The sequence below is a fragment of the Pogona vitticeps genome, chromosome 8, assembly GCF_051106095.1.
Source record: "Pogona vitticeps strain Pit_001003342236 chromosome 8, PviZW2.1, whole genome shotgun sequence".
NCBI classification, from domain to species: Eukaryota; Metazoa; Chordata; class Lepidosauria; order Squamata; family Agamidae; genus Pogona; species Pogona vitticeps.
Genome location: NC_135790.1, coordinates 6,360,619 through 6,374,201, shown reverse-complemented (window position 1 = coordinate 6,374,201; position 13,583 = coordinate 6,360,619). Strand labels below are relative to the sequence as shown.

Here is a 13,583-nt window from a genome sequence, read left to right as displayed (position 1 = left end):
AAACCTGGAGAGCAGCAGGGACATATTGATGTCCACTATGGAAATGGAAGCAGACTAATGTAGAAAGTTGATTCATAGTCAAAGAAACTGCCACCTTAAGATGGTAAAACCAGTTTAATTTGTAGTGAAACAATAAGCCAAAATATTGAAACATTTCACTTATTCTATTGCCTTCCTATTTGTTTTCCAGGTGGTAGGTTTCCAAGATTTGGAGAATATCAAGATCTTTGATTTGATGGTAAGGTCATTCTTGGAGCAGAAATCAGCAAAAACTGGGAGTAATTGTATAAGGTCTGACTTAGTGGTAGATAAGAGGACAGTATCATTGGCATACAATAGCAATGGAACAGAAGATGAGTTTATCCTAGGAGCATGATGTTCAATTATGGGAATATGGTCTGGTAGATCTGACATGAATAAATTAAAAAAGAGCAGGAGCAAGGGGACATAGCCTCGTTTAACTCCTTCAGAGATTGAGATATCTTTGGTCAGAAGACCTTTATTATTGATCCATACTTGGCAACTATTGTCAGAGTGAAATTTACGTACCAAGAACAGCAGGCAAGAGTCTATTCTTTTGCTGGCCAGTTTATTCCAGAGCAGAGATCGACTGATGGAGTCAAACACTCCTCGAAGGTCAATAAAGGCAACAAAAAGCTTGCCATGGAAATGAAGATAATATTTCTCAGCCAGAAATGCGAGAGTGAGCGAGTGATTGAGCATTGAGGATCCCGTTTGGAAGCCCACCTGTTCATTACCAGGCAAGCTTCTCAGACTTTTGATGCTTCTGCCCCTGTGTTGTCAACTGACTGGCAGAAGCTCTTCTGAGTTTCAGGCTGCAGTTTTCCTAGTTCTACTTGAGATGCTGTGAAATTTGAACCTGCTGCATGAAAAACATATGCTCCACCACTGAGCATTTCCCTGAACAGCCTTTCCTGTCTGCAGCCCCACATATTGTTTGTTGGTCTCTCATCCACATATTAACCAGCCCGGACCCTGCTTAGGTTCCAAGATCAAAAGAGACTGGCTAAGTCTCTGTGGCACAATGGACATGACTTGGGTCATGCCATTTCCAATGGAATTCCAGCTGTAAAATGGCATAAAGCCTCTTCACTGGGAATTGCTAATGCAGCCACACAGCTAAAAGCTTGCCCTTCAGTTTTCAAGCTGCATCTTGGATTTCCATCCAATGGGAGTGGGGGTGGTTTCTATTGACATCTGGCCATCACTCTGCCTTTTCGACAGTAACAATTCCAATTTGTACAGCTTGGAACTTGTCCCACCAAATTTTCCTTGTTGTTTCCCCATCAGGCAGAAAGGGCTGGCAAAACAACAACATTCTTATAACTACCTGAGTTCAGCAGGATCAAAAACCAGCTTGACATCATTGATGATACTGGGTAAATACTTCAAGGCAGCACCCTGTAAGGTAGAAGGAGGAAGGGGGAGGAGGAGGTAGAGAAGGGGAATTATTAAGAATAATTCCTCCACACTGGGGGAAAAAGGTCAAACAAATACTAGATTGTTTGTTTGAGGAACATACTAACAGATATTCGGGAAGGCTTTCACGGCCAGGATCTAATGGTTGTTGTGAGTTTTTCGGGCTGCAAAAATACAGCCTGCAAAAGGTCAACAAACTCTACCCAGCCACAAGGGCCAGGGGGCCAGGCATCATTGCACAAAAAAAGACCAGCTAACGACACCCATCGATCACAGTGACAGATAATCTCCCCCCCTTATCACAACAAAAAACATGCTGATCACCCTATCTCCTGGAAAAAGACAAAAGCTGTTCCCACAGCTATAAATACTAAACTATCCAACAAACAGCAACAGAGCATAGACAGAGTTACTCCAGTCCTCTGAAGATGCCAGAGACTGGTGAAATATCAGGAAGAACAACCTTCAGAACACATCCAAAGAGCCTGAAAAATCCACAACAACCATACTAACAGATCTATTGGCCAAAGACACAAGGCAGGTCTAAGGCAGAGATGGATAACTTCCAGAAAGCCATGGGCCACAGAAGACCATAACTGAACCTTGGAGAGCCATTTGAAACCCTTATTTTGAAGGGAAAAAAGACCCACCACACAATCTAAAGACATGAAGGGAACTTCACCTGTTTTTTAAAATACATTTGAGGGTTTTTGAAGTGCATGTAAAGTCTTTTTCAAAAGTGGAAGTTCTCAAAAGTCGTTTTGGTTTCTGCCCATATTTTTTAAGTCTGGTAAAAATGCCTCCCACACCCACAAGGGGTGGAGGACCTGTTAAAAGCTTAAAAACACAGGCACACAGACATTTGGAACATATAGAGGGTTGCCATGGGGTATATGGGAAGCCAGAATTGGACTCTAGGGACAACTTGTGGGTGGTAGTCTACACTCTGTCCACCCCCTGCGCCAACATCTACCCAGTGCTGTCGACACTCGCTCCTTTTGCTAGAGACCTTATTTAATTTAGTTGTTGTTGGCATTAATGATCCCTCCCTAAAATATTCAAGAAGGCTTCCTGCAAAAAATAGATGCAAAACAAAATAGAAAAGGGGAAGAAAAACAGAACAAAATGTAAGGAAAACAGAAAAACGTAATACAAGCAATCAGCTATTTTTAAGAAGCACTAGCAGCATAAAACAAGGTGCTTATGGGATTTTATGATTCCTGGCTGGCTTTAGGTACCATGGGTCTTGACAGGTAGGGGGCAAAGGGGGTTGTTTTTGCTCTATCAGGCAAAATACCCCAGGGCCAGTTTGCATTGCCGTCTACAGAAATTGTCTGAATTAAATGTCTAAGAGCTTTGGAGTAAAACTCAGCATTAAAATGGGAACATGTTTCACCCTGTTGATATTTTAAATGCCTTATTTGGATGTTCACAGAAACAGATTGCAGAAAATCCTGTTCAAAAAGGCTCCAGGACAATTTACTAGCACTTCCACAGCATCTGGAGACTTATCTCTTCTGTATATGTGCTGCTTGTCTAAAAACAAGCTCCAGAGAGAACAGGTAAAACTCCTTGACGAGTAACAACAATGTACAGCATTTTTTACTTAAAAAAAAAAAACAACCCAAAAGAATTTGGAAAAGTGATTTTTCTGGACCATAATGTCCAGTGGATATGTAATCTGGGGAAGAACTGCTGGATAGCTCAGTGGTTTAGGTCTTTAGCTGCAAAGCCAGAGGTTGGGAGTTCGATTCCCCACTGTGCCTCCTTGAGAGGGGCTGGACTCAATGATCCATAGGGTCCCTTCCAAGCCCTGCAGTTCTAAGGTTGTGGATGATGATGATGATTAATTATTATTACAGTGGTGCCTCGCTTAACGAGTGCCTCGTTTAGCGATGAATTCGCATAACGATGTTTTTTTAAAAGAAAATAATATGCACCATTTAACAATGTTTCCTATGGGACCATGCTTCGCATAGCGAATGTGTTTTTAGGTCCCCTGCTTCACATAGCGATGTTTGTTTTTTCATTTTAAAAAGTGTCTTAAAATGGTCAGAAACGGTTCTAAAATCTTGGATTCGTTAGAGCACCTTCTAAAACGGGTGCAAACTTAATTTGGCTTTGATCTGACTTTTCGTTAATTTTTGCTGAATTTTTTTCTCCCCCATAGGAAACAATGGAGCTGTCAAAATTTGACAGCTCCATTGTTTCCTATGGGGGAGAAAAAAATTCACAAACAATTAGCGAAAAGTCAGCAACTGTTTTAAATGCTTGGGTTCGTTAGAGGACCTTCTAAATCATGTGCAAGCTAAGTTTGGCTTTGTTCTGAGTCTTCATTAATCTTTTGTGAATTTTTTCCTCCCCCATAGGAAATAATGGAGCTGTCAAATTTTGACAGCTGTCAAAAGTTGGTGGGGGAGAAAAAAATTCAGCAAAAATTAACGAAAAATCAGATCAAAGCCAAATTAAGTTTGCACCTGTTTTAGGTGAAGAAGCTATTCCGATCATTTAAAATTGTTTTTGACCCTTTTATGACACACTTAAATTTGCAAAAATTGACTTCGCTAAACCATTGAAAAGCATTGAAAAGGCTTCAATGCATTCCAATGGGGAAAACATTGTATCGCATAACGATGTTTCCAATGGGTTTTTTCACTTAAGGACGGTAATCCGTTCCTATTGGAACGGATTAACCGGTTTTCAATGCATCTCTATGGGAAACCGCGTTTCGCATAACGATGTTTCCCATAGCGATGTGTTTTTTGGAACCAATTAACATTATTATGTGAGGCACCACTGTATTATTATTATTATTATTATTATTATTATTATTATTATTATTATTATTATTATTATTATTATTATTATTATTATTATTATTATTATTATTATTATTATTACGGATGCTGTAGTTTTAAAGACAAACACCCAAACTGGTGGTTGGTGAGTGGTGGGGCCGCTAGGGGACATATCAAGACGATTCTGATTAAATTACCGTATTTTTCGCTCCAAAAGACGCACCTTTCCATAAGACGCGCCAATTTTTTGGAGAAGAAAACAGGAAAATATAATCTGTTTTCTTCACTCCATAAGACGCACAGACTTTCCACCCCCCTGTTTTGTGGGGAAAAAGTGCATCTTATGGTGAGAAAAATACAGTACATTGGTTACCAGTTGCTGCCTGGCCCAATTTAAAGTGCTTGTTTTGACATATAAAGCCCTAAATGGCTTGTGCCCTGGATACCTGAAGGACCGCCTCCTTCCATATGAGCTGACCGGGCAGTTAAGATCTAGCCAGGGGGCCCTTTTGAAAGAGCCGTCCCTCAAAGAGGTAAGAGAGATGGCTTGTAGACAAAAGGCATTTTCAGCAGCTGCCCCAGATTATGGAATGCCATCCCAACTGAGATTCATCTGGCGCCGACGCTGATGACATTTTGGTGCCAGGTCAAAACCCTCCTGTTCCAGAAGGCTTTTAATTGAAATAATATCAGCTGTGGGTCCTGATGGCAATTTTTAGAGTGTCTATTTTAATTATTTTATCTTTTCTATTGTATTTTAATTGTATTTCAATTGTTGTAAGCTGCCCAGAGACCTTTGGGTAGAGTGGGCGGCATACAAGTTAAATAAACAAACAAACAAATAAAACTTCCCCAAACTCTGAGGAAGAATTATCATATCTGAGACCTAGACCAGTACCATAGCTTTTTCCTTTCTCTGTATTTCCCTTGAGAACAAAAGGTCAAGCATCAGCATCACAAATCAATACAGCTTATCCTAGAGACAGATTGGCAGGAGAGACGAAGGACATCAGGCCAGTGAGGTGAGCGTGAGAGGCTAATGGAAGAAGAACGGATCCTTCTGTCCCTCTTTCAAAAGCCCACCTAGTTTCTGTGGTAGCCACAGAAGAAGCACAAGCCTGCTTCTTCCTCACCAGTAAGGACCAGGAGAGAGAGATTCATTCTCTGTGCTTCACCAGTCTGCTTGGTTAACAGGGTTTTTTTGCCAAGAAGGTTAGACGCAAATGATACAAAATAGATAAATAAATAGATGATGCCTCAGTTTTCCATGTGGGCTTTATCTAAGTACAGAAACATGACCTACAGACCTTGTAACAGAACCGTTCTCATTTTTGGAGGCTGGGAAGCTCATTTCAAACCAGAAAATAAGTTATACACATTTGCTGAATAGAACCCGTGACATTTCCGGATCTGCACAGGAGACCTCTACTCGCCTTGATCTTAACAGCCTCCTCCAAAGGTCGATCCATGAGGATATTAAAAGACAGGAACAGCTTGCGGATTGCATTGTTAAACTCATCTCCATCTTCACTTTTTCCATAAAACCTAATAGGAGAAAGAATAACTTGTAGTAAACATTCGCTGGTCACATGTCTTAAAAATGGTAGAAGCTGCTCATCTTCAGAGCAGAATGGAAGTCTGTGAGACCTTTCCCTATTTGTTAACCTGAATCATAATTTGTTATTCATCCAATTATATGTATATTTGTCTCGTATTATTTAATATGAGACAAATATACATATCTTCTTCTGGTGGACTATGTTAATGTTCATCAAATCAACACAGACAGGCTATTCGCAGTGGTTGGCTTGTGCACATTAAATTCATCATAAGAGCTGTTCATTTTAACATACAACCAAAACTTACAGTTTTCCCCAATTTCCCAGGCATTGTATAACTGCAAGCAAGATTTCAGAAGAGCTTTTACTTTGCCTTTATTCAGTACCTTTGTGCATGCAAAATCTTTCACAAGTTAGTTCAATGCGATACAAATCCACTGAAAATCAACATATATTAAGATATTAAATAGAGCATGACCCTTCGCACTGGGCATGTTCTCCATTCCTATGCCATTCCTGTAGTTAAGCTTAGAAATAGGGAACCAGGGAAAGGTGAGCTTCCCATGTCGCCCTGCTCAAACAAGGAAGCAGAGAGATAGTGGGAGTTCTACTTCCCAGTTTTCCTTGCGGGCAGTGGGTTACCACTGAATTATCTAGGCTTTCAAGATGGGGCTTCTGCTAAACTATTCTAAACCGTTCCTCTCTCTTGGTGATATACTCCTTTTTGCTATGGGAAGAACTTGAAGAAAGGGTTTTGCTCTTCTTCTTCCTGTTCCTTCTTTCTGATTTTTGGGAAACTTTTGAAACTTTTGATCTTTGGGAAACTTTTTGAAGGCTAAAGCTTCAAAATGCATACATTGGTTTTAACAATGGCAGCCAAAGCTATGCCATTGATCAGGTAGAGACAACTTGGCATTCTTCAAATGTTTTGGATGACAACTTGCTTCAAATTTCAGCCACCACTTAAAGAATTAAGGAAGGTGAATTTGAAAAGACCAGAAAGGCATATACCTGAAGTTCTTCTGGGGGCCTCTTATTTATGTTTGGAGCTTGGAGAAAAAGCAGAGAGAGATATGTGGTTGATAGTACAATGGTGCATACGTGCCTACTCCATAGGAAGAGGTCTTCCTCTTAGAGTTGCTACTGCATAATAATCTTAGATCTGCAGGGCTGGAAGGGACCCTATGGACCACTGAGTCCAGCCCCTGTCAACCTCTGCTTCTGAACTTTCAACCTCTGCCTCTGCAGCCAGAAATCTAAACCACTGAGCTAACCAGAATTTCTAATGAAGTAAGGTGACGAGATGGTTGGACAGCGTCATTAAAGCGACCAACATGAATTTGACCCAACTCCGGGAGGCAGTGGAAGACAGGAGGGCCTGGTGTGCTCTGGTCCATGGGGTCACAAAGAGTCGGACATGACTTAACAACTAAACAACAAGGTGTCTGCAGTGTGTTCAGTGACGCTAGCTGGACTAGCATCTTACTGTGGAGCCAGAGGCTGGAAGTTTGATTCCCCACTGGAATAAGGAGAAGAACCAGCCTGTGTGGCCTTGGGCAAGCTGTACAGCCCCAGGGCTCCCCCAGAAGAAGGAAAGGGCAGGTATTTCTTACTACCCTATACCTAGAAAACCCAGAAAAGGTGGCTATAAGTTGTAACTGACTTGAGGGCACACAGTTATTACAATTATTTGTGTATTTAGTGAGGTGCTGTTAGTAGGACTGGCCAAAAACCTATCTAGTTTTTACATGGACATAATGCAGCTGGCTTAAATCACATTGGCAAACTGCAGCAAATGAAGAAATTGGTGCTGTCGCAGCAAACGCATGCACTGCCTTCTTAACTTGCAGCAGTGAGATTTACACCAACTCCATTATGCTGGTGGAGTGAACAAATAGGTTTCAGGTCATTGAGTAAATGGTCTCAGAGTATCCCAAAACGAAGCATATGTTGAAAAAGCAGAGCTTCTCTGTGGGTTTGAAGCACAGAGCTTGCTTATTTCCACTCGCTTGCTACTGAAAAGACCTACTGAGAATCCCCAGAAAAAGCCAACTCTTCACTGGGAATAAATTGCATGCTAACATTAAGAGGAATTCCTCTAGCCCTATTGTATCTGTTACTTAATTTTGGAAAGGCACGACGCCACTCAACTTCCTCGAATGTGAAGCTGTGAGAAGCTGAGGGATCAAAATGTAAACATGGTATTTCCATCTCTGGACTATTGAAGGCAAACAGAACTTTTATGGAGAGTCTTTGGCATTTGCGACGCCACGTGCAAAAATAAATCATGAACCTGAAATAAAAGCAGGGCAAGTGGGGACTGCAACAAAAGGGTGCCGTGAGCAGTGCTTCTGTTCAACACTGTGGACACCATCATCCACAACTGCCCATCCTTGGGCTACAGACTGCACGCTGTGATCACTGAGCATATCCTAATCCTTAATGGGGTCTTTTCCCTACAATATTTTTTTGTTTAAGTTCTGCTCCCCTGAGCCCTCTATTATTTCTCTCTTTTGCATATGGTGCCATTCTGATTACATAGAGATAAGAGCCAAAAACTTTAGCTTTGATTTTGATTTTTTTTTAAATGCATTAATAGCTTTTCTAGCTCTGGAAACATTTTGAAGAAAAACATGGCTTAGCAGTAAGATTTTCCATGTAACTTTAAGAAGTTGGGCTGCCTGGCCTGATGCAGAAAAGGTGCATCCAAAGTCTGCCTTTCTTTTGTAAACACTATACATTGAATACTGAGGAGGATGGATAATGAAACCCTATCAGAAAGGAAGACAAGCACCAGCAGAGCAGAAAACAAAAGAGAAGTCTAATGGCACGTGCTAATTTTATGTATGTCAAATGCAAAATGCAAAATGATTTGTAATTTAAACATAATTAGGGATGGTGGTTCGTGCGTCATGGCTGAAGAGGGGCACCAAATCTTCCTTTCTTTGCTTACCCGAGGTACAGCACCCTAGACTGAACTATGAACCGGAACAAATACTTCAGGGCTTTCAGGGCGGCAAAGAGCAACTCTGTCTTGCTGGAGTCATCTGCGTTTCCAACGTAGTAGTTCAGAACTTTGGTAAGTTTTCTGAAAAGAGATCGAAACCAATCAATCATTGTGGTCTAGGGTTTGTGGCCACTTTGGCTCACCCCATCTTCCTTAACTAGAAAGTGAAGAGTTTAAACATTCTCAGCGACTTGAGCTCTGCCAAAGTTATGCTCCTCCTCCCCTTCTATGCTACAAGGGCTCACAGAAGTATCATTCATTTCTTTATGTGAAAGGGCCTTCAGCCTTACCAGTATGCAAGCCTTAAGGCCCCTCCACATTCAGAAATGAGCACACTCAATGCCCATATGTATCTTGCATGCATATGCTTTTTCCAGTGGCATTATGTCCCCCCATAATTTATCGTGATCCAGAGAGGAAAAGTGTAGCCTTCTTGTGGGACTGCAATTCCAAATATGCTTCACCATGAGCCTTGTTTGTTGGGGATGATGGAAACCCTAATGCAGTATCTGGAAGGCTGGTCTCTGTCCATCTCTGCTTTAGGTTCCCCTCTGATGGACGTGGTGGCATTGCGGGTTAAACAGCAGAAGCCTCTGTGCTGCAAGGTCAGAAGACCAGCCATCGTAAGATCGAATCCACATGACGGAGTGAACTCCCATCGCTTGTCCCAGCTCTTGCCAACCTAGCAGGTCAAAAGCACGCAAATGCGAGTAGATAAATAGGTACCACCTCGGTGGGAAGGTAATGGTGTGTCGTGTCTGGTCGCGCTGGCCACATGACCACGGAAACTGTCTTTGGACAAATGCTGGCTCTACAGCTTGGAAACGGGGAAGAGCACCGCCCCCTAGAGTCATACACGACTGGATTAAATGTCAAGAGGAACCTTTACCTTTATCTGATGGTCATGGAATCCAGTAATCTCCATTTCTCTGACCTTTTCATCCACACAGACTACATTACAGCATGCCAATTATTTTGTCACCTTCTGCTCATATTTGAGTATTACATTTTGGGGGCCTTCTTTTTCATACCATGAAATACCTAAAGGTACCAGTGATAACTGACGGGTCATTATTAATCTACTGAAGGAGAAAACGCTGGTGCCTACAGAGCCACTCCTGGCCTTGTGCAGCTGATTTTATTCAGAAATAAAACGATGAACCCATTCTCAAAGCCTTCCATTCTCCCCCGAAAACCAAGGTTTTTTTTTGCCACAGATGATTTGTATCTTTGCACTGTCTAGTTCTCATATTTTCAAAGATTCCCCAGCCCCACCATCACTATTTGACAAGAAATCAGTCAATAATTGAACTTCCTTGGGCCCTGTTTGGGAAATGTTTTGTTTTTATGATGTAACTTTTAAAATTTTTAACTTCAAGACATTTTAAGCATGGTTTTATCACAAAAGCATGGCATACACATAGCTTCTGAGGATGACAGTGGCAATCATGGCAACAAAGCAGCAGAAGATATCCTTTGATTTGTATTCCTGCACTGAGTAAGGGGTTGGACTTAATGGCCTTACAGGCCCCTTCCAACTCCACTATTCTATAATTCTATGAAGGAGGAGGAGGAGATACAAAATGGGGTATTCATTACGGACCATTCTTGGTTGAATGGTTAAAATTATATGTTTCCCACCTTCAGAATGAAGATATCTGAGCATTTGGCTAAATTCTGATCCAAAGCTATATGAAATCCTCCCCCACCCTTAGTCCTGAGTCTTCAGGATGAGAAGGAATGTGAAGGAAAAAGTATTTTTATTTATTTTGTTTTCAAATGAGCCTTTCTTACCAACCCTGTCAAGCAAACAGGCCACAGAGCTGAATGAATCACTGCCTCTGATCGCATGGAGTTGGTCTGAGAACAACCCAAGCAAAGTGTGTGGGCTTTTGCAGAGAGAGCGGCTTGCAAGCTGCCCTTGGCTGGTTGCGCTGGCAGCCCTGAGCCTAGTGTAGCTCCTTGGCATCCAGTCTTTTAGCCTGGGTGGCATTACATAAATGTCACCGAAAAATGTCACAGAACTGGCAAGAAAAATGCAGCTGAAGTACATCCAAGCCTGTAAATCAAAGGCATGAGAAGCAGTTTATTTATACAGCAGAGGCCGAGACAGATAATGGATTTTCTACAAAGCCGAAACAGGATATTAGCTTAGAGAACGGGAAAAGGAGACCTCAGTTTTACAAGATCTGCTTTGCATTTCACCAAAAAGTGCATGGTCCACTAACAACACGTGCAAAGTTATAGTTCAAGGACAGAAGTGCACTAAAAATTAAGGGACAGGGTACTTCTGAACCCATGCTGGACCCAGGACTACACTTTTACGCTTTTCTACACAAATACCTGCAGTCTTATTTTTCAGTGACTTAACTGAGATTGTCCTACAACTTTGAGCACATTATGAGAAGATAGGAATCTCTGGAAAAGACAATAAGGCTCAGAAAGGTAGAAGGCAGCAGGAAAAGAGGAATACCAGATATGAGATGGATTGACTCCTTAAAAGAAGCCACAGGCTTTTGTTTGCAAGAGCTGAGCAGGGCTGTTGAGGATGGGGCCTTTTGGAAATCACTCATTCATGGGGTCACGGTAAGTCGAGAGCAATTTGATGGCACATAACAACAACAACACATTTGCAAAGACGTTTTTACTGTTGCTACTGTTAAGCAATGAGAAGATAGTAATCCCTAGTGATCTACTACAAATCACTCAGAGATCTGTCAGTAGATTCCGATTTATGTTCTGCTCACTGATGACTTAGGAGGCAGCAGTGGTAGAAAAGGCAAGGAGGAAGATCTAAGAACAGCATCCAGTATAGTTTACTAGTGATTGGGTAAAAGGCAGAATTTGGACTCCTTTGTCTTTCAAGCTGGAAAGCAGGCAAGTACAACGTTCACAGCATTTGAGGAACCAAGGGAGAGAAGACAAGCTTGTGCCCCAATATCAGAGAGAACAGATAAGTAGACTAGCAGTCAAATGAGACTTTGTCGCTTGGTGGCACCTTTTAGAGAGCTCCGTGGTTTAGGTCTCTGGCTGTGGAGCCAGAGGTTGGGAGTTCGATACTCCCACAGGGCCAACTTGACATGATCCATAAGGTCCGTTACAGCTCTCCAGTTCTCAGATTAATTTGTTGATTAAATTGGACCGTCCTTGCTGTGTTACACAGAAGGTGACTCTGTATTCTCCTTTTTGGTAGAGTAAGGTAAGAAAGGGGCTCACTTTACAAAAGACCTGTATTAGGATGTTGTTCTTTTTGTTACAGTGGGGTCTCTACTTAAGAAATTAATCCGTATTGGAAGGTGGTTCTCAAGTTGAAAAGTTCTTATGTTGAATCTGCATTTCCCATAGGAATGCACTGAAAACCATTTAATCCGTATCTGCTCTTTTCCGTCCATAGAAACTACAGTGGAACCTCTACTTAAGAACTTAATCCATTTTGGAATGGTGTTCTTAAGTTGAAACGTTCTTAAGTTGAAGCAAAATTTCCCATAGGAATGGACTGAAAACCAATTAATCCGTTCTGGCTGTTTTTTTTTTTTTGTTGTTGTTGTTGTTGTTATGTAGAGGTGTGTTCGTACATTGAAGCATTAGTTCCTATAGGAACTAATGCAAAGCTGGTTAATACGTACTCTACCACTAGGGGGAGAATTTTTTTTAACCTAAGATGACCTAAGGTTAAAAAAAGAGCAGGAAAGGTTTTTTTTTTCCTGTTCTTATCTTGGATTTCTGTTCTCAAGTAGAATCAAAATTTAGCAAATGGAGCTGTTCTTAAGTTGGATTATTCTTAAGTAGAGACGTTCTTAAGTAGAGACCCCACTGTATATATAAAAAGTACATTCCAGAATGTGCAAATGTCAGCATGGCAAGTAAAAAAAAAATTAAGATGCTAGAACGTAGAAGGAAGAGAAAACCACAAGATTTGCCCATTCGGGCAGAGAAGCTTGATGCTTCGGTCTTCCAAGTTTGGCTTTGAATCCTGGGTTGGTCAACCAAGCTGGTGCGCACCCCTCTGGTCCATTCTTGGTTCAGAAAACACCCAAAGCACAGCATATCCAAGTTGGGTAGCAGCTCACATTAGCATGAGGAGCAAAGCGAGAGCATCTGAGCTACCTCCCCAGCACACAACTCACTCACAGCGAGTAAAGGTTTGCTCACACCTTGGCTGCTTGCTTGCCCTGTGGGAATGTGGCTCTTAAGGACTCTTGCTCCTCTGCCCACCAAGAGGAGAGAAAAGCACACAGCTTGATGTGGGATGGGAATGCACAGCCCCTCCAGAGACTTCTGGACTGCATTTCCCATGAACCCTCTCCATTGGCTATGCTGGTTTGGGGTTATGGGAGATGAAGTCTAATATCTGACAGGTTGGACTACATCTTCCCCCTTCCCAATTGAGGAAGGCCTCTGCAGTGGAAATCAAATCAGCAATGTAACAAGCCTGTATACTTACACATAGGCTAGGGTAGCGCTGAAGTGCTTGTAAATGTATGTTTCCAGTACAGGATTGAAATGTTGAAACTTGATGTCCCCAATCAAGGAAATAATAAATACCTATTAGGGGGCGGGGAGAGATGGGGTGGAACACATAAAAGGACATGACCATTAAGGAAAGCATCTTTGAGTCCGAAGCATCCATCTATTGTCAGAATTATCCCAGACCTAAAGAGGGGGAGGGACAAGAAAGTAACTTACCAGTGCATCAAACACAAGGAAATCATAGGATTCATTGTCGGACATCTCCATCATTATGCTGAAAAGTGCATCAAGGGTATCTTGTAAGAACTG

The 13,583-nt window shown here is 41.7% G+C and overlaps 1 protein-coding gene across 3 annotated transcripts in view; it reads right to left on the bottom strand.

Moving 5' to 3' along the window:
• DOCK5 (dedicator of cytokinesis 5) overlaps positions 1-13,583 on the bottom strand; it is a 145,811-nt gene that overhangs the window by 47,837 nt on the left and 84,391 nt on the right. For all 3 annotated transcript variants that reach the window (XR_012080855.2, XM_078379731.1, XM_072979031.2), the window contains exons 20-24: positions 13,491-13,580; positions 13,249-13,349; positions 8,751-8,885; positions 5,672-5,783; positions 1,352-1,422 (exon numbers count right to left, since the gene is read on the bottom strand). Coding sequence is in view for 2 of the 3 variants with exons in the window: in XM_078379731.1 (XP_078235857.1) it covers positions 1,352-1,422; positions 5,672-5,783; positions 8,751-8,885; positions 13,249-13,349; positions 13,491-13,580 (509 nt within the window). In the remaining variant the exon portion in view is untranslated. The remainder of the gene's footprint in view (positions 1-1,351; positions 1,423-5,671; positions 5,784-8,750; positions 8,886-13,248; positions 13,350-13,490; positions 13,581-13,583) is intronic.